Source organism: Odocoileus virginianus, chromosome 3 (assembly GCF_023699985.2).
Source record: "Odocoileus virginianus isolate 20LAN1187 ecotype Illinois chromosome 3, Ovbor_1.2, whole genome shotgun sequence".
Classification (NCBI taxonomy): Eukaryota; Metazoa; Chordata; class Mammalia; order Artiodactyla; family Cervidae; genus Odocoileus; species Odocoileus virginianus.
This window is the reverse complement of record NC_069676.1, coordinates 22,598,663-22,623,429: the sequence shown is the minus strand read 5'-3', so window position 1 is coordinate 22,623,429 and position 24,767 is coordinate 22,598,663. Positions and strand designations below refer to the sequence as shown.

Below are 24,767 nucleotides of genomic sequence, written 5' to 3'. Positions count from 1 at the left end.
CTGAGAGCAGGAGATTGCAGAAAAATAAGGATTTATTGCAGCCCACCAAGCCTCAGATCCACTTCAACTTGATCTTTGAGTTGGGAGTTTCTTAAAGGAGAAGAATAAAGAAGCTAGGGTTAGGCATCATCTTGTAACAGTTCTGTGACAGTTATGGGAGTCAGGATGTCTCTGGTTTACAACTCTGGCCAGGTGGTCCGTGGCTTGAGGGTCTGTGAGCTCATCTTGCCCTGGAGAAACAATCTGTTAACAATGTCTATGATAACCACTTTAGTGCTTTAACTATGTCATCAGCTACAGCAATTTTAGTCATCTGACTCTGGTTGATTACTGTTCAGTTCCCCGGGGATTGAGGTCAGAGGGGACAAGAAAGGGAACAAAGCTTTGGAGAGACAGTTGGTAAAAGAATTTGATTTTAGTGGGGCTCAGTTTCATAGCTACCAAAAATCTGAGAAAGCATGTATCCAAGAAGACCTGGGTTTCTTTAGATCTTTGAACTCTCAAACTTGGATGGAAAATGTAATTGCTTTACCTTTAGCTTGGCAAGTCACCATGTTCACTTGGCCATTGTTGCAAGTGGAAAGATTTTGAAGTTTGGTAGTACAAATGGCACTGGAATATCTGAAAACTTGATCCAGCCCAGTTACTCAGAGTGTGAAATTTGGATTGCTTCTTTGGCAGGATCTTTGCTAGCTTCCCTTAGATGCCTGATATATAAATGAAGAGATGTTTAAATGTTTGTAATCATCCTTCTGAATTAAAAAAGCCATTAGTCTACTTTAAAACAGGTTTCTATATTCTTGTATAAAATGTTAGTTCCTAAACACAATCCAAGTATAGAGCTGCCATTTAAATACCTGTAGTAAGCTCTCCTGGTTTTCCTTGGGTTGACTGGAACATGTGAGAAACAGGAAATCTTGAGGTCTTTGTATGTTTGGGGGAGGTTACAAATCAGAATCAAGAAACTAACTTTCCTTTTATCAGGTAAACAACACACACACACACAAAGAGTAATGAAACTACCTGGGAATTCAAAAGAAATGTTAAAGTTAATTGATTCTGAGGAAAATTGAATGGTATTTATGGTAGTTTGAATAGCCTTTTGTAATTAATTTGAAGATGACCAGGAGTTTGAAATGAGGTGTGTTAAAAGCAGGGTACAGTCCATGGGGTTGCAGGGTCGGGCATGACTGAGTGACTTTCACTTCACTTCAAAAGTATTGGTACTTACTTCTTATGCACAGGTAGTATTGTACGCAAAACTACTATTGCCTAAGTAAAGCTTTCTTACTTTGTTCTCTCCTTTTTTCTCTTTGGAGGCTAACAATAATCTCCCTTATACTGGAGATATGTTGTGCTTTTTGTTGTTGTCGTTGTTACTTTATTTAAAACAACTCTGATAAATGAACTGGGAAATGCTAATATGTATCAAGTTGTCAGCATAAAGATGACCTGACTTGACTTTGAAAGAAACAATGAAATTTTGGAAATTATATCTTTGAAAACTTCCAACAGAAGTTACTTGACAATTTGTCTTTACGCTGTTTTCTTATAAAAAGTGACTCTGGTCTTCAAAACAGTCTTTACCGCTCTCCTCTCCCCGCAACCCTCCTCACCCCAAAGGATAGTGTGGAGCAGACTGTTAACAGCTCCTGTTCTTGAAGATTAAAACCAGTGTTTGATACATTTGCACAACAGGCTGAAAGCAAAAGCACTATTAATTTTTTACTTCATATTTATTCATATTAAAGTAATACAGTACAGAGTTGAAAATGCTAATAGTTTTAGAAATATTAGAGAAAAGTACCCTGCTTACCTATTCCCAAACCAGTTGCATTTGGTATTTTTCTTGTTGTCGTTCAGTCGCTAAAGTTGTGTCCAACTCTGTAACCCCATGGACTGCAGCGTGCCAGGCTTCCGTGTCCTTTACCATCTTCCGCAGTTTTCTCAAACTCAAGTCCATTGAGTCAGTGATGCCATCCAACCATCTCATCCTCTGTCACCCCTTCTCATCCTGCCTTCAATCTTTCCCAGCATCAGAGTCTTTTCCAGTGAGTCGGTTCTTTGCATCAGGTGACCAAAGTATTGGAGCTTCAGCTTCAGCATCAGTCCTTGCAGTCAATATTTGGGGTTGAGTTCCTTTAGGATCGACTGGTATGATCTCCTTGCTGTCCAAGGGACTCTCAAGAGTCTTCACCAGGACAGATCTTTCTGTAATCATCTCCATATATCTAAATAGCTTGAGAATTTTATTGGGTACTTAATAGGTGCCCCCCCCCCCAAAATAGGTACTGCTTGTCCACAATGGAAAGATGAAAATTTTATCTTCTTTCTTTACCACTCTCTCCCTCCAACTCAAGATTTTTTCCTCTGGTACAGATACTTTTCCTCTCTGACATCACTCTATATATTGTTTCATCCTAAATATTGGTTTGATAGTTATCAGTATCATAACTATTTCTAGCTGCCCTCTATAGTATAATAAAATTATATTTATTTCCTTTCATGTAAAACCCTCCCCAGTCTGGAATTGGTCATTTGTTTTTTCATTTGCTTGCTTGGTTTTTTCTACATCTATGACCAGTCTGTACCCATCCTTCTATCAAAAAGTAACTCACCTTTAGGCATTGAAAAGCTTGTCTGTATTTTGTCAAGCCTATGTTCTTTTTGTTGTTGTTCTATTTCATTTTGATTGGGGTATTGTTGCTTTAGTTCCTCTTTAGTTCTTTACTGTAGAGGAACGAAAGAGCCTATTGATGAGGGTGAAGAAGGAGAGTGAAAAAGCCGGATTAAAACTAAATATTAAAAAACTAAGATCTTGGCATGCAGTCCCTTTACTTCATGGCAAATGGAAGGGGGAAAGGTGGAGGTAGTGACAGATTTCCTCTTCTTGGGCTTTAAAATCACTGAGGATGGTGACTGCAGCCATGAAATTAAAAGAAACTTGCTCCTTGGCAGGAAAGCTGTGACAAAGCTAGATAATGTGTTGAAACAGACATTACTGTGCTGACAAAGGTTCATATAGTCAAGGCTGTGGTCTTCCCATTGGTCACATATGGTTGTGAGAGCTGGACCGTGAAGGAGGCAGAATGCCAGAGAATTGATGCCTTAGAACTGTGGTGCTGGAGAAGACTCCTGAGAGTCCCCTGGAGGGCAAGGAGATCAAACCAGTCAATCTTAAGGGAAATCAACCCTGAATATTTGTAGGAAGGATGGATGCTGAAGCTGAAGCTCCAGTAATTTGGTCTTTTAATGCAAACTGCCAACTCATTGGAAAAATCCCTGATGCTGGGAAAGATTGAGGGCAGAAGGAGAAGGATCAGAGGATAAGATGACTGGATGGCATCACCCATGCAATGTACATGAACTTGGGCAAACTTTGGGAGATGGTGAAGGACAGGGAGGCCTGGCATGCTCCAGTCCATGGGGCTGCAAAGAGTCCAACACAACTGAGCAATTGAGCAACAATAACTACATAGTTGCTTTACATTGTTGTGTCCATTTCTGTTACATAGTGAAGTGAATCAGCTGGATGTATGCATATATCCCCTCATGTTTGGATTTCCTCCCCATTTAGGTGACCACAGAGCATTGAGTAGAGTTCCCTGGGCTTACAGCAGGTTCTCCTGAGTTTTCTGTTTCATACATATTAGCGTATATATGTCAGTTCTTGATCACATCTTTCCCAAAGCTTTCCTCCCTATGATTTCAATCTTGACATGTCCTGGGGTTCGTTTCTCACCATCACCCTGAGAATTCCCTTCAGACCTTCTTTCCAATCCCCTGATTCTTAGATTCTAAATTTATTTCCTTTGTTTACTTTTCATTTTATCACTGCACTTTTTTTTAGCAGCTGCTTGTTAGTAGGTAAGTTGAAGCTCTCACATGCCTGAATGTCTTTCTGTTTCTACCCTTACCCTTATATAGAATTCTAGTAAGAAATGATACTGGTGCAGGGATTTGAAGGCATTGCTTTTTTACCTTCTATCTTCCAGTATATGTATTGAGAAGTCTTTTTTTTTTTTTTTTCTGCTTTCATGTCCTTTACGTCAACCTGGTGGTGTTTTTCTTTCTTTTGGTGGGTGAAAGTGGGGGCAAGGGGAGGAACTTTTAGAATTTCATGAGCCTTCAGTAGTCTATGATTTCAGGATTATTTGTACTGGGACTAGTCTTACTTATCCATTTTCTGATAAATCTGTCAGCCTTTTAAATCTAGAAACTCATGTCTTGCAAGTCTAGGTACTCGAAATTTTTTTTAAAGATGTCTGCATATTCTCTTTATTTCTATTTTTTTTCTGACCATTCTCTCCTTCTATTATTTTGTTTGTTTGTTCATTCTTTTATCTTTGGGTCTCTAACTTTTTAAAGCTTGGCCTCCTTGAACTGTTATTAATTTTCTAATCTTTTCTATCCTATTTGCCTTCTCTTACCTTTTGGTTTACTTTTTGAGAGATTTATATTTTCACCCTATGTTCTCTGAATATTTCTCATTTTATAGCATGTTATTTTTGTATTATTGATACTTCATTGTCTCATACCTCTCAGAATATTAATATTTTTTAAAAAATTTCTCCTCTCTACCTTGTCTCTATTTTCTCTAATGCCCTTTTACCTTTTATTTTACAGTGGCCTCTGTTCTTTACTCTAGAGGATTTCCTCAAATATCTGTTGACCTTTGGCTGCTCATGTTTAAAGGGTAGCCACCAAAACACACACCAAAACAAACAAAATCCTAACTAAAAGCTCTGTGTAATGGAGCAGGATTGTGAGCTGGTTAGTTTCAGTGTCCAGGACATTTTGTTGGCAGATTCATGACTACCAGTTTTACTTCTAGGTGCTTTAGATTCCTCAGACCAGAATCTTAAAGGGAAAACTAGTAACCTGTAAAAAGGGAGCTGGAGGAGGATGCCCACTTTCTCTTATTCCCACGAGATGTTCAGTCTGTCTTCTTCCTGGTGTCTCCAGAGGCTCATCTTTTTCCAGAGGATACATATCAGATCTTTACCATTGTGGGGGAAGCAATCTGGTGCTGTAATTTCATTTTATTTTTTACATTTTAAAATGTCAAAAGCATTTATTGGCATTCTTTCTTTTTTTTTTTTTCTTTTGAGAATGTGTTTATTATGTTCTAAAACCTTGAATAACTCACTTTTCTTTTAAAAATTCAAACTGAAAAAAAAAAATTCAAACTGAAAGGAAAACTAGAGATTTCAACAATGTTCACAAAGGGTGGTATTGGCATTCTTTCAAATTTGGATTGTGAATGATCCTATACAGGAAAGGTTACACAAATATCATCTCTCTTTAGCTTAAAGTTCTAAGCAACTTGAGGTCTTATAGAGAGCAAAGCAACATACAGAATTGGGCATACAGTAGATGTCATGCTTTATAAATACAGAACTGTCAGAAAATGTAGCAAAATCACATTTGCTACAGACTAGGGTCCTTGGACTCTTTAATCAACAGAAAATGGAAAGGGATCAGATGAGGAATTCGGGCAAGGCTTGACTGGGACTCATGCCACAGAACAGAGAAGTGAAAACAAGTGACAAGCGCTCCTGCTGGCTCCCTGACTCGGGAGGGCTGGCTGGTTCCTAAAATGGGGTGAGGGTAGGGGTGGATTGGTGGATGGGGCTGGAGGGGTGGCTTAAGTGGTCTGCCCACCCTCTTGGAGGTGCTGTTTACAGGCGTCATGTACAGTAACCTCCTTTTGTTCCTGGCACCTCAGAAATGGCAGTTGATTTGTGCCCCTTTTGAATGTTTTTCATAATTGCCTCAACTGTACATGCATGCAGTTATATTTAGTCCCTTATAGTTTCTTCTATTCTGTCACTTGAGGTGCAGGCAGCCCATGTAAAGGGTCACAGGCCCCAGATCCCAGCCTGTCTCACACTGAACCTCATTAAAGATTGAATTGATGCTTTTTATTAAAAGCATCTCTCTCTCTCTCTCTCTCTCTCTCTCTAAGCTGATGTTTTGCAGCTAGAAACCCAGAGCTGAATTAAGTGATAGTAGTTGTAATGATCATGAGAATTTATATTAGTGTTGCCTATTAGCATAAAAATCAAAGCAGATTTTCTCAAACAAAAAATCTTACAATGTTGATAATGAAGTAAGTGTTGATACAAGTTAGGGAGTGATGTAAAGAAGTGAGACTTAGAAAAGTTTAAAATGATGGGAGCAGAGTCCACTCACAGGCCCTTTCAAGCGGGTTGTATGGGAGTTCTTTGAATGACATCAAACCTTTCCTAATCATTTTACTAATGTGAAGCTCACCAAAATATATCTATCGACCTAGGGACAAACTTAGAATGTCTCTGAGTAAGGAAAGGACTGAGGTCAATTTTTATACCATTCATGTATCTTTGACCTGGGAGATTCTGTGAGATCTTGATGAACAAGAGAGGCTTCCCTTATTTATGACTGGTGGAATTGCTTCTTAAACAGAACTCCTATTTAGCTCCCTCTTACAGTTCCATATTGATACTCCACTCTGGGAGGTACCTAGTCTCCAAGTTTCTGAGCCTTGCTGGGATTTTGTGGGAGCAAATCAACTTTCTCCAAGGCTGTGTCAGTTGTCCACCTGCCTTTCTAAAGTCGTGTTGCGGTCACCTCCAATTCCATTCTTTTTGGCCTTGAAGGTCCGTGTGTGTATTCAGTCTGCCCATATCCACTTCTGAGGTGGCTTGTTGAGTTTGGCTAGGTGCCACAAGATTTCCAGGAAAGGCTCTTTAACCCTGGAAATGGCAGCCTTGTGGTCAGTCACTGCTGCAAGCAGTGGAAGGAGGAAAAAGATGGAACTGCCGTCCAGACTGCACTGGGACCAGTTGCAATCACCATTAAGTTTATTTCCTTTTGTCTTGCCTGCTTAATATTAGGGATTCTTTCCCTTTTCCAAAAGTATCCCCAAATTCCCAAGATTTTTTCCATCCCTACTCATAAATTGGTTTTCTCCTAATAGCATCTCTTCTTCCTGCTAATCCCCAATTCACTGGACAGAACCTCACTCCCACCTTTATGCCTGGACCTCATCACATTGGTCTCCCCACATCTGTGGATGTGTGGAGAGTTTTAATGCCAGGGAGCCACAGAAGGTTTGAAAAGCAGAGGATTTCAGAGACCACCTAAGGTAGCATTTTCCCAAGCTTGTGCCACCCATACCCCTTCATGTCTACAAAGAAAAAAACTTAAACTTGAAGAGGTGCTTTATGACCACAGGACTTTGAGAAACACCACTGAAAAAAAACAGTAACATTTTTGTACATCTGGGCCCCTCAGAGGCTTTAGTATGGTAATGAACCAAGTCTTCCAAGAGAGACTCTAAGTTGCAGTTTTAACAAGCTTATTTATTCTGTTGGTTCTTCTTTCTTTAAAACTTTTTTTATTCTTTCTTTAAAACTTTAAGCTGCATGAACCTTTGATCACTTTCATTGTTGGATAAGCTCCTATCTGTTGTCTCCTTTATCAAAAAGTCTGAGTACCTTAAATAATTTATAATAACTTTTATAATAAGTTAATGAGGTCATTATTCACTTAAAACGAACCAAATTAGGAACCAAAACGTGAGTAATTTGTTTGTTACTAAAGTGCTTTACCGGAGTGACAGAAGCACACAGGTGAAAAATAACTAGATAAAGCATCCTTCATTTTTTGACACACCTCCAACTGAAAAATTATTTTTAAGCTGGGTTGCCATGAGATCAGGAACAATATGGAAAGTAGGGAATATGATAACTGAAGAACAGCAGGTAGGAACTTCGCAGAGGCAGAAAATGCATAAATATTTGATTCTCCGGATGAAGATGAGAAAAGCAATTACAGTATCAAGAATCAAGGATGCTAGTCTCACTGAAAATCTTTATAATGGCTTTAACAAGAAATTTTGGAGAGATTCTCTATCCATGTGGAGGACAATAAACTCTTTCAGGTTGTGAGATGCCTAGCTATCAGAAAGAGCCACAGAAATTTCTTTTGAGATAACTTAATAAATGAATTTTAGTTAGGATTGTAGGCAAGACCATGCCAATTTTGTGTATAAGATCAAGTCTCTTCCAGTTGGTGAAACTAAAGGCCAAAGCCTATCAGAAAATGTCGAAGCAGGTGCAGCAACTATGCAGACACGAAGCTCACTCTGGAAGAGTGTCTGGAAGTCGGTGTAGACTGGGGTTTGCAGTCATAGGCGCTGCTCTCACTAAAAATCCCATGACAACTTTAGTTTTATTCAGTAAATAGGTAGAACCAGAGAAAAAACTGTGTATTGGGGGCATTTTTATAGCAAATATGGCTCTTTGAAGCTTCCTAGATTTCAAAACTCTTATATAATTTTATAGTTTTAATCCTCTGGGTAGATCCAAGATTCTAGAGATTAATTTAAGTCACAGCCGGCATTTGCATGGCCCTTTTTACCAAGCATATAGACTATTTGATGTATTTTTGCCTCAGTTGCTGTTGTAGTTGATACCAACACAGTATCTTTTCTGTTACATTTTTTTTTCCCCCTTTTCTTCCAGGTCTACCAAAAGCAGCTGTGATTTGTCATCTGGCAGCTACAAAGAGTTCTACTGGATTATGGGCTTTTGGTTGTACTTCTGATGACATCATTTATATAACTCTTCCTCTGTATCATAGTGCAGCATCTCTTCTGGGAATTGGTGGATGTATTGAATTAGGTACGCTTTTATTGTCTGAATAAGTTTTCACAATGTCTAATAATTAGAACTTGTCTTCATTAAAGTTTGAAATGCTGTTTGTAGAATTCAGAGTAATTGTATGCATGTTATACGATTATAAAATGTTTACTAAAAGGATACAGCTTCATCACCCACTTCAGTGTATGTCTGAAGTGGAAAGAGCAGTGCCCTGGGAATTTGGCCTTGTGGTTGGAACTGGCTATTGACAGGACTTCCTTCTCCATGTGATCACTCACTGTTTAGTGGCCAAGCCCTGCCTCCTTAAGTGGAGGTAGGAGCTTTCCCAATCAGAAGCCTAGTATCTCTCAAGTCTTAGCTTTGGAAGTCACATGGATCATTTTATCTGCATTTTGTTGATCAAAGCAAGTCACAAGCCAGCTCAGAATCAAGATTTGACGAGTGGGGAAATAGACACCACTTCTTGAAAGAAAGGGTGTCAAATCCACATTGTAAAGGTAAGTGCAGAGGAGGAGTTATTGAGGCAATCTTTGCAGACGTTGTGCTCCAGATACCCAAGAAGTCATTTGGAGGGACTCACAACTCAGTAGATTCCATTGATAATCATGCTGAGATTATGTGTCTGTTACTAGCTCACTCAGAAATAATATTTAGAGATCACTTACCATGATTTATATATATATATATATATATATATATATATGTATATAAAATACTATAATGTTATAGAATGGTATGTTTAGAATGTGATAAATGTCTACAGTAAATAAAGATGAAGGTCGAGACATTAGCATTTTCCTTGGAACATATTCCTATGACTTAAAATTGTTATTAAAATTAGGTTGTTAAAATTAAGTTCTGCAGTCATCAATGAACCTTTTTGTTGGTGCTTTCTTACTAATTCTGCCTTGCTAACTCAACCTCAAAATATATTGAGGCTGCTTTAAAATTTTTTAAAATAAATACTATGTAAGTATTCAAAGTCAGAAGTAAGTGAATATTCTTGGTCTCTGTGAAGAAGGATGACCTTTATCTATATTCATTCTCTACTACTTATCACTGTCCTATTTATTTTGAGTGCTTCTTTTATCCCATGTATTGTAAGAAGCGTACCTACAGTCAAAATATAGAATTACAGCATGAATATTTTTAAAAGACTTATTCGACTGTAAGATTAATGTTTTCAAATGAGCCTGGTATAAATGGCTGCTGATAGATTATAAAAGCCTTGAAAGTGAGCAAAACTCTTCTGAACAGAGCAACATCATTTGTGTTTTATGTTAACTCTGCCCTTGAATTTTTTCCCTTGTGCCTTTTTATGCCTTTTCTCATAGGTGCCACTTGTGTGTTAAGGAAGAAATTCTCAGCAAGCCAGTTTTGGAATGACTGCAGGAAGTATAATGTGACCGTGTTCCAATACATTGGAGAACTTTGTCGCTACCTTTGCAAACAACCTAAGGTAAGAGTAATCTTTGCTGGAGAGAAAAAGTAATTTCAGAAAGAAAATGTATTGAGAGATAATAATTTTTGTTTGCTTAGACTCCATTGTTTTCCAGAACATAGTTTAACTGACTTACAAGGATATATGCAAAACCCCAAATTAAAATAAATATGAAACAATCAAAGAAAATAAAAGAAGAGCTACTTACAAATGTACTAATGTGCTTTTCATTGAGGCAAGGGAAGAGAGACTCTCAATCCAGTCCACTTCATGCTTATACTGATTAAAATTTCTGTAAACAACAAAAAAAATTTCTGTAAACATAGCATGCATCTGATTATGAAATATTTTCTGTTTACAGAGAGCAGTTATTCCAAGGGTTGAATTAGATTATCTTTTAAAATGTTGGTCTTTTACAAAAACACAGAAACTAATGACACTGATTATACTTGTTTTTCTATTTTTTTTTCTTTTGAACAAGTGATTACATTAGAATATTTCTTTGTTTGGTTTTGCTGTAAACTTAAAAAGAAGTGTTGCTTTGCACTTTGCACTTATCTGCCCACTAAGGTGGTCATTTTCATGACCTTTTGATAAATCACCCCTTCTGAAAGCAGACAGGTTGGGACAGTTGCATCCTGAAGGCTGTCTTTATGTTAGTTGGTTTGCTTTTTTGCCCTCAGGAGTTATTGTCCTTTTCCTGGTCTCATTTGTGTTTCAAGATGCTTATTTTTCAGCTATCTAATGATCTAAACATACTTGAGGCTACAAAGAAGGAACTGTCTGTAATCAAATCTACACCAGCCCCCTGAAGGGTGCTAATAGAGGATGCCTCCCTATGCAAGGCGGAGCAGCAGAGCCTGACTGATGACCTGCCCTTGACCTTTGAGAGAAACACGTTTTCTAAGACATCTCTCACTCATTACCTCTTTCCATCTTCACCCTGGCTTAAGGCATGGATGGTAGACTGGAATGCCTTCTCTGGCAGCTAAAATATGGACATGTAATCCTTCCTTACCCACAGCACAGCTGAGATTAGACTGGAGGCATTTAAATAAGACCGTATTAAAGATACAGAATTACACAGGAGAGATAATACAGAGAAGAATCTAAAACTGGAGAATCTTGTTTACAAAAATGCTTGTCAATTTAAGCTTGGAGTTTACCATCGTGAGACCTCCCATCTGACTCCTGACCTGCCTCCTTGTAGGAGAGGCCATCCTACCCTTTTGTTTGATCAAGAGTGCTTCAGATCCCTATGGATTCCCCACATTCATAGCTTAGACAAGGAGTCTCATAAAAATGCTTCAGCTTTTTGACTTTTATTCTTCTCTAGGAGAGTTTGCCAGTATCAGAATTGTGGTCTTACCTGAAGATTCCCAGTAGAATAATTATAGTGCTACAGACTGATTTATTTCTTCTTACAGAGCTTATTGTATTTTTTGATGATGTGATACCTGAACTATTTGAGGAATTAATGCCATCCAGTAAAATGAAAGGCTTTTTCAGTGCAGGGCATCATAAGCACTACCTAACAAACTTCTTCATAGCCTTTCTGGACCTTGGCCCCAGCCATTCCTATTTCCTCTCATCCTTTATTAGCAACATGAGATTTTGCAAGATCATTTGCTCTGTAAGTCTTTATTAAATGGTTGGATATGTTCATCCGTTTTTTTCTATAAGTTTTGCCATCTTAAATGATGCTATATTTAGTATCTTCATGGAATATAGTCACTGTAGGGCCTCAGAAGTGAAGATGGTCAAAGAGCATGGACATTTTGGTGATTTTTATGGCATGTTTCCAGATTGCTATTCAGAGTGGTAGATGTGATTTAGAATATCATTGACAATTTGGAGTATGCCCACTGCACAGTCTCTTATTGATACTGAGTGGTGTTAAAAATAATGGTCTTCCAGTGTCCTTCACAGAAAACTAGACGCTAGTTGTTTTTGTCATTGTTGTTGTTAGTAACGCTTACATTTTATTTACGTGGGTAGCACTTAAAATATGTTATGCTTTGTAAGTTTCTTCAAAAGTCCCTGTAGGATGGAGAACAAGGAGAAAACACCAGTCTCCCTGGCTCACTCTTTCAGATATTGTGGCTGAAACCCAACTTGCTTGGGTTTTGTAGTAATATTGTTTGAACAAAGAATGTTGTTTCTTTAAAAAAAAATGAGGAAAAGAGTTCTAATTTTATAGACTAGAAGCTAACATATTTTTAATTTCTTTGTTAAGATTACTGGCAAGATGGGGTAGTTTTTTTAAACTGTATTTCCCTTTTAAAATACCTCTTTTACTTATTTATCTCTTTGGCACATGTTTTATCTTATTCATTTGAGCTCCCATTTCATAAAATAAAGGAATTAACAGTTTGTTGTATTTGCTATAAGCCTTTTTTCAAGGTATTTTCCTTTGATGTTTTTAAGTGAGGTGAAATATTCTTTTCTCTTCCCTAAACTTGTAATGCACTGATTTGGGGGAAATACTGTAGCTGCAGAAAATTTGAGAGAACTGAATTGAAAGCAGAACTCCTGGTTGCTTTTAGTTAATTAAGTATTTTAATTCTTAAAGTTCTTTGAGGAAAGACTCCTGTTTGTGAAATAATCTCTAAGCACTTACCTAAAGACAAGTTGATGAGGAGAGAGGGAAATAAACATATTTGCCGAAAGGAAAACATAATGATTTTTTTTTTTGAACAGAGATACATTGTATTACCTAATCTTCTTTGTTGATTTCTCACAGAAAGAGTACAAACAGTTCTTGGCATTAAAGATTGGGAACAGAAGAAAGTCATTTTGTTATGACATCTTATCCCTTCAAGGGGATCTTGTTCTCTTGCTGTCTAATGTTCGTTCCTTTCAATGGACTTCCCCTGAAAGGAAGTGGCAGCGAGTGTGTGCAGCCAGCATAGCAGTGGGTCCAAGTAAGACCATAGAGTTAATAAGTGGCACAGTCCACACACCCTCAGAGAAAGTAAATTGTGTGTCTCCTGAGACGTGGTTTTAAGCCCCATAGATATTTAATAGGCATATTTAAAAGAAAGCAAAGCCATGTATTCTCTATATCTAGAGTTGTTGTCAATCGCAGGGTAAGTAATATATTCTGGACATTTACCTGAAGGCAGAAGCCACAGTCTGAGTTGAGTGTTTGTATGTAGTTGTATAGACACCTCCTAGAGTTGGCTGTCCTTAGCTGGAAGCACTTATCCACCCCCTGACTCAACCCCATCATTTTTCTCTTTTTGAAAGCTTCAGTTACAAAATTTCCTTTGGCATAAACATTTGGATGTGCCTCAGACTGCTGGCAGCAGCACTGTCCTTAAAGAAAATCTAAAAAAAATAGCTGAGGTACTCCCTCCTCTTGGTCATGGAGTGTTAGGGAAATTATCCTCTTCCCCTGAGCCTAGAAAAGCAGCTCTTTCCCCATCTTCCAGTCTTACATATTTTCTACATTACTGAAGGCCATCATACATTTTATCATTAGATCTAGCTCTATATTTGCTTAATATTAGGGCTTCTCAGGTGGCACAGTATAAAGAATCTGCCTGCCAATACAAGATACAAGAGACACAGGTTCAATCCCTGGGTCAGGAAGATCCCTTGGAGGAGGAAATGGCAACCCACTCCAGTATTACAAAAGTGATCACAGATAATGATTAATATTATGAAGAAACAAAACCTTCTGAGGTGATGGAGACCAATGAGTGGTAGGAGTGAGGCATTGCTGATTAGATCGAGCAGTCAGGGAAGGCTTCACTGACATGGTAACCTGTGAGCTGAGGAATCATCATGATGGTGTGGGTGGGATACTGCCACGGCAAAGCTAGGGGACTGCAGTCATGATGGAATAAACTGAAAACAACGCAGCCCACAGAGGACACACTACTGAGTGTTTAATGAGATGGAAACTGTGGCTGGGCCATCCATGGACCAGATCTTATGAGGCTCAGTAGACCGTGGAGGTCAAATTTGGATTTTGTACCCTTCAGAGTATTTGCAAAAAGATGAAGGTAAACTGGAAAATATACCAATTCAGGAATCAATTTTGAAGGAAAGATAACAAGATAATAAGATTCCTATTAGTTCAGGAATAGGGAGTGAAGAGTGAAGAAATGGATAGAATTAAGGAAGAGTCTGTCCCAGGATTGCAGTTCAAATGTCTAGGCAAATTGTGAACTATTTGTCGAGATGAGGAAAACTGAGATTCAAGAAGTGAAAATTAAATGTCTTTTGGACATGTTAAATTTGGCATGTTAGACATCCAGTTTAAGTAGTAAAATAGGCAGTTGAATGCAGGAATCTGGAGCTCAAAATGTACAGGGAATGGGGCCTAATTAACAAAGCCCTGTGTTATGATGCATATGTAAGATGCCTCTTTTTCAAGTTAACATTATAGTTTATCATTTACAGTATATAGTTTGTCTATAGCTCTCAATGTGAAACACCTACATTTTGACATTCTCAAAGCATAGCTTATATTCTTTAGTATATGTACATTTGTATATATGTTTTCCATTAATTATATCCTGTTTCCTTTATATTATTTTCTTAAAATTTAAGAAATTTATTGGGAACTAGAAAATATACTATGATTCTGAATATTATAGTGAATATTAATGTCAAATATTAAACTTTGACAATATTAAAACTTTGACAAAATAGTTTATGCTCAACTTTCATCATGAAGAGAGACATTTTTAAACACCTGAATATTTGATAAATATTTATTGAATATTTTTCATTAAATATTAAATATTCTTCATTCAATTCCCTGTGGATTATACTAAACTTTCATTAATAATGTTTAGACAGTCCTACGGTGGACCCTTAAGTGTTTGCTGTGTTTTTATGAAGGTAACAAAATGAAAATTTTTACATTGATGATGTGAGATTTTTTAAGACTTCGTTATGAAAGGGAACCTGCTTTACTTTCTCCAAAGAGAATCCATCATTTCTTTCAAGCTTTAAGAGGTTTCCTTCCATGGACAGAGAAGCCTGGATGCTACAGTCCATAGTGTCACAAAGAGTCAAACACAACTGAGCAGCTAACACTTTCACTTTGTCATATTTAGGTAAGATGTAAGGATAAAGACAATTCAATAGTACTAGAGAATAAAATTCCAGTTCTTGTTGTTTAGTCCCTAAATCCTTTCCAACTCTTTTGCCACGCTATGGACTGTAGCACACCAGGCTTCTCTGCCCAAAGTGTTCTCCAGGCAAGAATGTATAGGTGGGTTGTCATTTTCTTCTCCACGGGATCTTCCCAACCCAGGGTTCGAACCCCCCCTCTCATGCATAGTGGGCAGATTCTTTACCACTCAGTGACTAAATGATGCTGACTTAACCTAAATCTCTTGAACTTGTATGTTTGTTTTACCAGGTATGTTTTTAATGGGTCTGAAGACAGTTACAGGCTTTCATTGATATCACCTTGTCCCTGATTCAGGGCATTACCATTTATTCTTTTCTAATTGAAAAATGAATATTTTAAAAGCATTTGTTCTTTTACCATGTTTTCATTTTCTTAGTCTCTGTATAACTTCAAGTGTTTTACCATTAGGTTTTCCCCATTTCACATCTTGTGAAACATATAGTTTCTCAAAGCATTAAGCTTTGGAAACTTTTATTATCACATGTAGTAACTTCCAAAGAATGACACTTTAAAATTAAGGTGAATTTTAGTTGTTATCAAGATGTTCTGATTTAGTTTCATTGCCGTTGTCTTCTTGACAGCACTCAGAATAATTTATTTTATCTCCAAGACCTAGTTGTTTAAAAATATTTAGTACTTTTTAAATTTTTTCTTTTCCTCAGATATTTGAAGCATATTTTTACATGGTTGAGAAAATCAGCTCTCTTTTAAAACCCAGTTTTTCTTTAATAAATTAGAGATGTGTTTACTATTCTCATACTAAATATGAAAGCTTTAGAAAAGTTTGCAAGGAACCAGAACTTTCTTTTCTGTTGAGAAACTACAAATATAGAAATATGAGGGACTAATATCTTAAAAATAGCTATTAGCAACCTAAATGTGGGTAGAATTAAAAGGGAATTAATGTTTTGGAAAGTTTTAGAAGTGTGTATATTATTAAAGGCTTTTTATAAATGCATTTTTAATACTTAGTGATTGATAGTTCATGGGTAGTGGTACATATAAAGCATGCATATCTTTTTCTATCTGCTTATACCTTTCCTGCTGTCATTTCCACTAGAATGCATATATCCTTTTTTACTAGATTTCCCCACAAATTTGCTTTATATGGAAAGCTATCAGTTAGTGTGTTAGCTGTGGAATCAAAAGACATAGGCTCAGTTCAAGCTCTTATATTATGACTCTCTACTGTTCTCTTCTCTTGGAGCCACAGGGCCTGTCTTTATATTTATTGTTGTTGTTCAGTTTCTCAGTAATATCTGACTCTTTGCAACCTCATGGACTACAGCACACCAAGCTTCCCTGTCCTTCACAATCTCCCTGAGTTTTCTCAGACTCATGTCCATTGAGTCAGTGATGCCATCCAACCATCTTGTCCTCTTTCGTCCCCTTCTCTTCCTGCCTTCAACCTTTCCCAGCATCAGGGTTTTTTCCAATGAGTCAGCTCTTCGCACCAGGTGGTCAAAGTATTGGAGCTTCAGCTTCAGCGTCAGTCCTTCCAATGAATATTCAGGGTTGATTTCCTTTGGGACTGACTATTTTGGTCTCCTTGCTGTCCAAGGGGCTCCTAAGAGACTTCTTCAGCACCGCAGTTCAAGGCATCAGTGTTCAGTGCTCAGCCTTCCTTATGGTCCACGTCCATACACGACTACTTGGAAAAACCACAGCTTTGACTTTTGCCAACAGACCTTTGTTGGCAAAGTAATATCTCTGCATTTTAATATGCTGTCTAGGTTTGTCACAGCTTTTTTTCCAAACAGCAAGTGTCTTTTAATTTTATGGCTTCAGTCACCATCTGCAGTGATTTTGGAACCCAAGAAAGTAAAGTCTGTCACTCTTTCCATTGTTTCCCCACCTATTTGCCATGAAGTGATGGGACCAGATGCCATGATTTTTTTTTTTTTGAATGTTGGGTTTTAAGCCAGTTTTTTCACTCTCCTCTTTCACCTTCATCAAGTGTTTCTTTAATTCCTCTTTGCTTTCTGCCATAAGGGTGGTTATCATCTACATATCTGAGGTTATTGATATTTCTCCCAGCAATCTTGATTCCAGCTTGTGCTTCATCCAATCCACCATTACATGATGTACTCTGCATATACGTTAAATGAGGGGGAAGGCAATATACAGCCTTGACTTACTCCTTTCCCAATTTGCGATTAGTCTGTTATTCCATGCCCAGTTTCTAACTGTTGCTTCTTGATCTGCATACAGGTTTTGCAGGAGGCAAGTAGGTCGCCTGGTATCCCCATCTCTTTAAGACTTTCCTGCAGTTTGTTGTGATCTACACAGTCAAAGGCTTTAGTGTAGTGAAAAGTTAATTCATGTTTTTCTGTACATCTTATGGAAAAACTGAATGAACTTTATGGCTAACCCAATATAAAATAGATAACAGTACCTACCTCTCCTAATTTGGCCACTGATTCTAATCATCCAGTTATGAGATAATATGTGAAAAAACGTGAAGTGATAAGCCAAGCACAAATGGAAGGATATTATTTTTAAGCAGAATGTGGTAATGTTTTTCATGAATATCATTATAAGATTGATGTTTTAGTGTTAAAAAATATTTGGCCTTTAACTAATAAAAACCATGCAACATTGATTATAAAAATCAATTTAGATCATGATTATTTTAAAATAAAGCTTTACTAATGTTAAAATGTTAACAGGTTTATATTGCACTTGTCACACAAAAACATTAGAAATAAAAATATAAAATCAGAAACCCTGAAAATATTATACCTGTTTATACTCTATATGTACTATATATACCTATATATACTCTTGGGTTATATCCTGCTGTTACTATAAACATGGTGTATTAGTCAGGTTTTCCTACCTTCCATATTGATTTAACATTTTAAAATTTATATTCAAGATTATTTATTTTACTATTTATTTGCTATTTTCCACATTGCCTCTTCCTTTAATAGTCTGTTTCTAATGTCCATGCTATGGACATATGAAGTCAGGGTCAGAAATGGTGGATCTCTGCCTTTCCAGTAAGGCTTACCAAAAATTACAAGATTCTTTAACAAATTATTAGCAACCTGAATTTTCTAGCAGATGATTTTATTCCCAATGAAAGAAAGACAATGAATTTAAATAAAAAAGAGAGTTCTAAGTCCATCTTTTCCATTAATTCATCATGTGGCATCAGGCAAATCATTTAATTTCTTTGCACCTCGGAGTTGGGGAGCTTCACATTAAAGCCTGTCTTCCCTGTCTTATAAGCTCTGTGATCATGGACGAATTGTTCAGCTTCTCTGAGCAGCCCCCACACCAGTTTTTTCATCTACAGGATGAATATAACAATTACATCCAAAGCTGACATAAGTATTAATGAGACAGATATTGAAATACAAATGGAGACAGATGGGCCGTAATGATGGGGTCTCCTGGAAGAGGAGACAGCCTTCTCCCAAGAGGGCTCATGAGATGTATTTGTTATTGTAACAAATGTGCCAAAGTTGTTCTAGGTTCGCAACAGCCTGACAGGTTGCGATGGCATCTATGGCAGCCCCTGATAGATATAAACAGGCATGCCAGTTTATAGCTTTAAATTGGCTCTACTGCTGGGGTCTTCCTCAGTCTTCCTGACCTCTAAATGCTAGCATGTCCAGAACTCTCAGTCAAGCCTTTCCCTTCTCTCTCTCTGGACGTGTTCCCAGCTGCAAATACCATCTACAACTTAACTCTCAAACGTGTATTTGCAGCCCTGTCATTAATCTTCCTTGCGGCTTCTCTTTTTCTCACACCTCCATGGGCACATCCTGCAGCTTCAACGTTTAAATATATCCAGACTCAAACCTCGTCTTGCTGCCCCGCTGCTCTCATCTGCATTGGCACAACTTCTGCCCCCAAATCCCAGAAAGGGCCTCTTCTGAACTCCACTTTGCCTTTCTAACTTTGATTCTTATGGAGCAGTTGGAATGATTCTGTTAAAATGTATATCAGATTATGTTACTTCACTACTCAAATCCCTCTGATAGTTTACCTGGAGGAAAATCCAGATCCCCTTAGCATGGGGCCATAGAGCTCTGTGGGATCTGCTTGCCCTGCTAGGACCCCCCCACCCCCACCCCGACACACACTCTGCTTGTTTCATCCACCCCAGCCTCAATGGCCTCCTAGGTTTTTCTTCAATGCACCAGAACTCTCAGTTCTTCCCCTTGAATGCTCCCCCAGATATTTGCATGTCTCACTCCCTGGCTATTCAGATACCCTCCTCCTCCTCCAGAGGAGGGCTTCTCTGGCCACAACCCATATTTGTGTCCGGTACAGTCACCTTCCCAGCTCACATGGACCCCACACCCAAAATCGGGTTCTAGTGTTGAGACAGATGATGTCACACGTGCACTAAGAGAATGTGAGTGGATTTATTACTCACATAATGAGACTTTTTGGGGAGAGGAGGACAGGGGCCCAAGCAGGTCAAAAACTGGCCTGAGATAGCAGAGGAAAGAGATCAGTTCAGCTTTTATTGTGCTAAGAGGCTGGGACTAGGGTGAGGGACCTTGTGCACGTAGGGTTGCTCGTGTGCTTTGAACTTGCTGTTGCTGCCAAGGGAAGGAGCCCTGGCCATTCCCAATAGTTCGCCCAGATATAGGGCAGAAGAGGAAGGGGGATGGGAGTGGTTTGAAAGCTCTCCACTGTCAAACATAAAGAACGGAGTCAGGCTCTTGACTACAGTCTCCTAATTCTCTTTCACTGCCTTATTTTCTTCATAAAACTTATCACCTCATTATATATTTCATAGACAATTTTTATTTGTTGTCATTTAATCTCCCCACCCTATTATATAAGTTCCAGGAAACCATGAGGTTTATCATTTTTATCTGTAGTTATATCCTCAGTACTCAAAATGGTGCCTGACATCATAGTGCTCAATAAAAATTTGTTGTATTATTTTTAAAAATAAAGTAACAAATATGAGAAGACCAGTTGCTGGGACATACAAGTGTTCATGATTGGCACAGTCTTTGCCTCGCCCAGACCTGAAAGGGAAGCTCAATTACAAATGAGAAAGTCAGAATTCCTGGGGAGGACGGAGTCCAGGGAGAGTTCAGAAAGATCAAAGTTGGCATTATTGCCTAAAGGGTCTGAGGCCATTGCTGCACTCAGCGCTCAGCAGAAATTATCCTGCATTTTTCAGAACATTCATTAGTGACTCATGGCAGTTGTGGCTCAGGTGAACTTTTTCTGGGTCTCCGGGGAAGATCATCCTCCCTTTTAGGTGAGTGAACTCAGTCATTTGGGTTAGAGGTGAGTCTTGTCAGCTCCTGGAGCTGGTCTTTCTCTACAAGGCCACTTTGCAGCGCCGCTGGTCTGAAACATTGCTTTCCTCCCATTTTCAGTTCTCTCAGTGCTGCCAGGATAGAAAATACCTGTGCAGAGTGGTCTACAAATGGTAATCTTGATTATTTATTATTTTCTAGAAAATGAGTGGAAATAAGCCCACTAGGTGTCACGGTGTGATTGGAAGGACTGATGCTAAAGCTGAAGTTCCCTTGATGCAAAGAGCTGATTTATTGGAAAAGACTCTGACGCTGGGAAAGATCAAGGGCAGGAGGAGAAGTGGGTGACAGAGGATGAGACAGTTGGATGGCATCACCAACTCAATGGACTTGAGTTTAAGCAAACTCTGGGAGATGGTGAAGGACAGGGAAGCCTGGCATGCTGCAGTCCATGGAGCCGCAAACAGTAGGACTTAGGGACCGAACAACAATGTGTTACAGCTTTTTGTGGTAACACTTTCAGTCACAGAGGTCTTTTCTTACTGTTATTTATGACTTAGATTGGCTTGTTGAGCTGATGACTGTCGTCTCTGAAATTGTGGCTTGCCCATACCCAGACTGGAAAGGCAGCTTGACCATGACTTTTAGGGGCAGCTGAGCCTATACTGTCTTAGCAATAGGGGGCTCCTCTTTCAAATCCTCTTAGGTCCATCCTTGAAAGAGTCCCCTGGCCTCTCCCCTCCACCATTCCTTTCCTGCTTCAGTATAAAATCTACTCTGTTGTGCCTGTTTTCTTGTCAGCAGGATTCTTTCATACCCTGTTTGAACTTAAGTTTCTTTGTCCCTGTTCTGTGACACCCCCTGGGCTTGCTGTCTGTATTTTTCCAGTGTGTAGTAGAAGACTGTCCATGAAAGACGCAAACTGTTGGAATGTTATAGTCACTTCTTCTCATTACAGGGCTGTGTGGGCGTGATACTTGTACATGTGTGATTACAGTGGGCTTCAGAGAAAAGAGGTCTTCTGTTAAATAGAATCAAGACGGAAGAATCGTAATCCCTAACACATGTCGTTGTATGTTTTTGATGATCCTTTACGAATTACACCATACTCTTGTTTTGTGCCTTAAGTCACTGCTTATCCAGGGCTAAAAGGCAGAAAAGATTTGCCCCTTTGTTTTCACTATGAGTTGTTGGGGTTGTTTTTTTTGTTGTTGTTTTTTTTTTTTTACCTCTCCATCTATCAACGGTCTTTGTTTCCTGAGAAATCAGGGTTGATACACAAAATTACCTATATTAAAACAGAACCTCCAGAGTTTCACTTTTCACAGGTAAATAAAGAGGCTATTCAGCCAGGCTGTGTTGTAGATTCACTGAACAGAATTAAGCACATGGTCTGGAAGAAAGAGGCTTTGTTTCTAAGAGGCATTGTTAGAGACCTGCATATTTCAGCACAGGAATAAATCTGTGACTGGGTAGGATGTAACTGCAGTTCAGCCACTCCCTCAAATACAGAAGCTCAACAGACACTCCTGGAAAACAGCTCCCAGAGGATATTTTGAAGAAACAAGAGCCTTGGTACAAATTACTGTGACTCCTCCATGCTATGGGCACATCGTTGTGATGCGTGGCACTGAAAGCCAGAGGGAAACCATCTGCTGGAAACTGTGACCCTGGAATGTCGGCATGGAAAGCTCTGACACATCGAGCAAGTTCTCTCTTAAATTTCAAATGGGATAAAATGTGTCTGTTCTGTGTAAAACCAAGTGGTTAACTCTGTGTGTGCACCAGTGTGTAAACACTTTAGGCCTTACTGCTAAATTAGAGTTTTCATTTTTCATTACTACTAAATAGTTTTCAGTTCAGTTCAGTTCAGTCGCTCAGTCATGTCCGACTCTTTGCGACCCCATAAATTGCAGCATGCCAGGCCTCCCTGTCCATCACCAACTCCCGGAGTCTATCCAAACCCATGCCCATCGACTTGGTGATGCCATCCAGCCATCTCATCTTCTGTCGTCCCCTTCTCCTCCTGCCTCCAATCCTTCCCAGCATCAGGGTCATTTCCAATGAGTCAACCCTTTGCATGAGGTGGCCAAAGTATTGGAGTTTCAGCTTCAGCATCAGTCCTACCAATGAACACCCAGGACTGATCTCCTTTAGGATGGGCTGGTTGGATCTCCTTGCAAGCCAAGGGACTCTGAAGAGTCTTCTCCAACACCACAGTTCAAAAGCATCAATTCTTCAGCGCTCAGCTTTCTTCACAGTCCAACTCTCACATCCATGCATGACCACTGGAAAAATCATAGCCTTGACCAGACGGACCTTTGTTGGCAAAGTAATGTCTCAGCTTTTTAATATGCTGTCTAGGTTGGTCATAACTTTCCTTCCAAGGAGTAAGCATCTTTTAATTTCATGACTGCAATCACCATCTGCAGTGATTTTGGAGCCCCCCAAAAATAAAGTCTGACACTGTTTCCACTGTCTCCCCATCTATTTCCCATGAGGTGATGGGACCAGATGCCATGATCTTAGTTTTCTGAATGTTGAGCTTTAAGCCAACTTTTTCACTCTTCTCTTTCACTTTCATCAAGAGACTTTTTAGTTCCTCTTCACTTTCTGCCATAAGGGTGGTGTCATCTGCATATCTGAGGTTATTGATATTTCTCCTGGCAATCTTGATACCAGCTTGTGCTTCATCCATCCCAGTGTTTCTCATGATGTACCCTGAATATAAGTTAAATAAGCAGGGTGACAATAAGCCTTAAATAAGCCTTGACGGACTCCTTTTCCTATTTGGAACCAGTCTGTTGTTCCATGTCCAGTTCTAACTGTTGCTTCCTGACCTGCATACAGGTTTCTCAAGAGGCAGGTCAGGTGGTCTGGTATTTCCATCTCTTTCAGAATTTCCCACAGTTTATTGTGATCCACACAGTCGGAGGCTTTGATGTACTCAATAAAGCCAAAATAGATGTTTTTCTGGAACTCTCTTGCTTTTTTGATGATCCAGCGGATATTGGCAATTTGATCTCTGGTTCCTTTGCCTTTTCTAAAACCACCTGGAACATCTGGAAGTTCACGGTTCACATATTGCTGAAGCCTGGCTTGGAGAATTTTGAGCATTACTTTACTAGCGTGGGAGATGAGTGCGGTTGTGCAGTAGTTTGAGCATTCTTTGGGATTGCCTTTCTTATGGATTGGAATGAAAACTGACCTTTTCCAGTCCTGTGGCCACTGCTGAGTTTTCCAAATTTGCTGGCATATTGAGTGCAGCACTTTCACAGCATCATCTTTCAGGATTTGAAATAGCTCAACTGGAATTCCATCACATCCACTAGCTTTGTTCATAGTGATGCTTTCTTTTTTTTTTTTTTTTGCCCATTTTATTTTTTAAAATTTTTTTAAAAATTTCTTTTCTTTTTCCATTTATTTTTATTAGTTGGAGGCTAATTACTTTACAACATTGCAGTGGTTTGCATTGAAATGAATTAGCCATGGATTTACATGTATTCCCCATCCCAGTCCGCCCTCCCACCTCCCTCTCCACCCGATCCCTCTGGGTCTTCCCAGTGCACCAGGCCCGAGCACTTGTCTCATGCATCCATCCTGGGCTGGTGATCTGTTTCACCCTAGATAATATACATGTTTCAATGCTGTTCTCTTGAAACATCCCACCCTCGCCTTCTCCCACAGAGTCCATAAGTCTGTTCTATACATCTGAGTCTCTTTTTCTGTTTTGCATATAGGGTTATCATTACCATCTTTCTAAATTTCATATATATGTGTTAGTATACTGTAATGGTCTTTATCGTTCTGGCTTACTTTGCTCTGTATAATGGGTTCCAGTTTCATCCATCTCATTAGAACTGATTCAAATGAATTCTTTTTAATGGCTGAGTAATATTCCATGGTGTATATGTCCCACAGCTTCCTCATCCATTCGTCTGCTGATGGGCATCTAGGTTGCTTCCATGTCCTCGCTATTATAAACAGTGCTGCAATGAACATTGGGGTGCACGTGTCTCTTTCAGATCTGGTTTCCTCGGTGCGTATGCCCAGAAGTGGGATTGCTGGGTCATATGGCAGTTCTATTTCCAGTTTTTTAAGAAATCTCCACACTGTTTTCCATAGTGGCTGTACTGATTTGCATTCCCACCAACAGTGTAAGAGGGTTCCCTTTTCTCCACACCCTCTCCAGCATTTATTGCTTGTAGACTTTTGGATAGCAGCCATCCTGACTGGCGTGTAATGGTACCTCATTGTGGTTTTGATTTGCATTTCTCTGATAATGAGTG

At 38.9% G+C, this 24,767-nt stretch overlaps 1 protein-coding gene across 1 annotated transcript in view; it reads left to right on the top strand.

Moving 5' to 3' along the window:
• Nucleotides 1-24,767, top strand: part of SLC27A6 (solute carrier family 27 member 6) — a 76,252-nt gene that overhangs the window by 11,555 nt on the left and 39,930 nt on the right. Inside the window, exons 3-4 of the mRNA XM_020893503.2 lie at nt 8,511-8,669; nt 9,983-10,107. Of these exons, the coding sequence (XP_020749162.2) occupies nt 8,511-8,669; nt 9,983-10,107 (284 nt within the window). The remainder of the gene's footprint in view (nt 1-8,510; nt 8,670-9,982; nt 10,108-24,767) is intronic.